We start from the raw sequence: 3454 nt of genomic DNA on the forward strand, positions 1-3454 counted from the left end.
AGAATCGGATCATTCTAATACTCAACTTGCTAATTATATAGGAAAAGTTTTTAAACTGTATAAAAATAGTTGCATACAATTTTTCCCAATTTTAGGATCGAATTGATCAACTAGCATTGACTGTGAAAGACAACTCTCAAGTGTGGATATTTAATAACCAGTTAGCAACATTTTTAACTTTCCTTCCTTTCAGTAATTATATATCTATGAGATGTCTTTTTTAGACCATTTATCACCGGATGGGATAACCAGGTCTTTTAACGATGCAGCAAGTGGTTATGCTCGAAGTGAAGCTATTGTTGTTTTGTATCTACAAAGAGCTCGTAATGCAAAACGAATTTATGTAGAGATAAAGGGCACACGCGCAATAATGGTATCATCATATGATCGAAATTCTGTCTTACATGCAACCTGTGAATTTCAAATGGAGGTCATGAAACTGACTCTTGAGGATAGAAGAATTTCCGGAAAAGATGTATCTTTCGTTGAAGCTGATAAAATGGGAATCAAAGAAACTGATGCAGAAGAGGTTAAAGCGATTGATAAAGTTTACAATTAAGGTCGTAAAACGCCTCTTCTTATTGGATCTATGAAGTCAAATGTTGGCTCATTTGCTGCAGCAAATACTGTTGTTGCAATTGTGAAGGTTAGTAGATAAGTTACGGACAATAACTTTAACCAGTCTTTTTTGACATTGTCTAGCCATATATGGGCATCATTACCCAACCTAAAATTGCTTTTTTAAGCATTTGTTTTTAGGTGTTCAATAATGATGTTGCATTAACAAACAATTCCTGGAAACTTTACCTACATATTATGATGTACAAAATTTGTCACTCTGAACTGTTCTTTTAATGGAATCCCTTCAATTTGAAAACAAGCGTAACTTATAAACTTAATTTTGGTTTTATCTTTTCAGAAGTGTCATTCCTTTGAGATTTTCAGATTGATTCAAAAATTCCTTAGATCATTAAAAAACTGTCTAGTAATACTGTTTGTTGAGTGAGAATAAAATTCTTTTCCGATGTTTTTGAACGAATTATTAAAGTTCTGGGATAAGATGTAAAGGACAATGACGGGCATTGTCAACAATGCTCGATTTCGGTCTTTGATCGTAACAGATACATTCATTTATTTCGTGCAAAATTAAATTCAGAATTCGACATAAATAAACTTTGCATTACAGTATATTGTTGCGACAGGAAGTTTAAGAATGCTTTTCAATGTGAAATATCTGTAGCGGTAGCTAATAATGGGCAACGTTTTATTAATATATTTTACGTTCTTAACGGTAAAGTGCTAAAAAAATAAACATACTATCGATTTTCGCAGAAACAGTTTTTAACTTGATTGAGGTGATCCTAGAGGGACAATGGCACATGAATGAAATTTACAACTTATAAAAGAGATTAACATACTACTTTTCGAAATACCCGAAGTATATGTACAAACTGCGCTCGACGTAGTTCATTCAAATTTAGGTGACATTGATAAAAATAATATTAATGAAAGAATTTTAATGTTGATAAACAATTTTTCAAAAGTCCTGAGTAGTTTTTGATCTGATTATACCAAAAAAGTGAATATAAATATAGAACGTACAGGAAAACTAATCGAAATGTTTAATTTAGACTAGGAAACAAGGCACTTCATTTATGCACCATAATTTCATATCAGGTAAATCTCAATAAAAATTAATGTTAATTTGGATTTTTTCATCATTCTAATAGTTTAAAAAACCGCTCACTTAAAAATAATATTAAATATAATATTTAAAGTATCGACCCAGTGGGCACAAAGTTTGGCGACGTCTTTACGACATCGTTACGTCATCCTTACAACAACTTTACGACATCCTATGCCCATGTCGTTAAGGTGTCTTTACGATATCGTAAATAAGACGTATGATCTGACGATGTCTTTACGATATCCAAAGATCTCGAAACGACATGGATATAGGATGTCGTAAAGATGTCGTAACGATGTCGTAAAGACGTCGCCAAGTTTTATTCCCACTGGGGAAGCTATAAGTTAGCAGGGGACAAAAACTACAAATTTAATTCAAAATTACGCATTTCTTTGTATCAGCCATCATTCTAAATATCACAATGTTTCCATTTACTATACATAAATGTAACCCTAACATTTTCCAGGTACTTACGATGATGAATTCTGGTTATATTTCGCCAAAACTAAATTACAGAAAAACCTTCGGAAAAAATTCCTGCCCTAAAAGATGGCCGTATAAAGGTTGTTACAAAACCAACCCAGTGGCCGAAACCAAGTATATTATAATATAAATATTCTAATAAAGGGGGTAGAGGTATGGAATAAAAGAAATTAATTTATTATTTAAAAATTGTATTTAAATGCAAACAGTATCGTAATTGTAGTCTATTAATTTTTATTAATTAAATTAATATAACCGCGAGGTGTATCTTAAAGTTTATGAATTTGCCTAAATTCTTGGGCAAAGAGAATTATTATAGAAAATATATTATTAAATTTGAAATAATTGACTAATAAATTATTTATAATAGTATACATAAATTATATATGTTTGGAATTTGTTAATAAAATTTTTTTTTTTAAATTGACAAAATTTTTGTTGCCTGCAGCTTCTGAAATGTAAAGGAGGTACGGCTGCTGAAGTAGTTTGGCCTTTGTTTTTGATAATAGATTCTCTTGATTCAGAAAAATAACATGTTTATTTTTCTCTTACCATAACTCTTTCAGTGCATTTTTAAGTATGTTGACCTTTGAAATTCAAGTAAAAAATACTTACATCGAGAACTCGAATCAGCAATGGATGGAATATCACTTTAAAATAAATTAAAGGGAGAACTTGGTCAGAGTAAACTTAGTGGAGAGTAGACCTGTGGATATTGAGATGCTTCAGCTACTAAATAACATCTTTGAGGATGATAATTCTGCTCACATATACGGTGGTTATAGGTTGCTACCATCCCATGGGCTAGTGAAATTTCAACTTCGAGATATTCAGTACAATTCTGGTAGCAAGAGAGATGTTTGGTCCCTTTTTTCTGGAATGGGTTCTCAATGGGCTGGAATGGGTATGTTTTTTAGAATCAAATTTACCAAGAGGTTCTATGGCAGCAGTTGGTATGGGATATGAGTATACTGAGCCAATTTTCCCATGTGAAATAGATATAGCTTGTCATAACAGCTCAGAAAGTTCCACTATTAGTGGTCCGGCAGATACAATGAAGGAAATCGTCGCAGATCTAACAGTTTGCAATTTATGAGAAATTCCGAATTTATCAATACTTTCTAATCCTATTCAATTCTCCCATACCTTTTCCTTACATTAGATAAGAATAAAAATCTAAAATTCCAATTTGCTAACAAATTTTCCCAGGCTAAAGGTATCTTTGCCAAGAAAGTAGCTTGCAGTAACATAGCCTATCACAGTAGATATATAGCACCTGCTGGT

The 3454-nt window shown here is 32.0% G+C and overlaps 1 protein-coding gene across 1 annotated transcript; it reads left to right on the top strand.

The window, feature by feature from the left end:
• Positions 1 to 211: 211 nt before the first annotated feature.
• LOC117175338 (fatty acid synthase-like) lies at positions 212 to 559 on the top strand. Its single transcript, XM_033365046.1, has one exon. The coding sequence runs from the start codon at positions 212 to 214 to the stop codon at positions 557 to 559; it is 348 nt and encodes a 115-aa protein (XP_033220937.1).
• The last annotated feature ends 2895 nt before the right edge of the window (positions 560 to 3454 follow it).

The sequence above is a fragment of the Belonocnema kinseyi genome, chromosome 6, assembly GCF_010883055.1.
Source record: "Belonocnema kinseyi isolate 2016_QV_RU_SX_M_011 chromosome 6, B_treatae_v1, whole genome shotgun sequence".
NCBI classification, from domain to species: Eukaryota; Metazoa; Arthropoda; class Insecta; order Hymenoptera; family Cynipidae; genus Belonocnema; species Belonocnema kinseyi.

Bases quoted from the DNA above. Each gene is read 5' to 3' on its own strand.
- LOC117175338 (XM_033365046.1), top strand. From the start codon at position 212: ATGTCTTTTTTAGACCATTTATCACCGGATGGGATAACCAGGTCTTTT.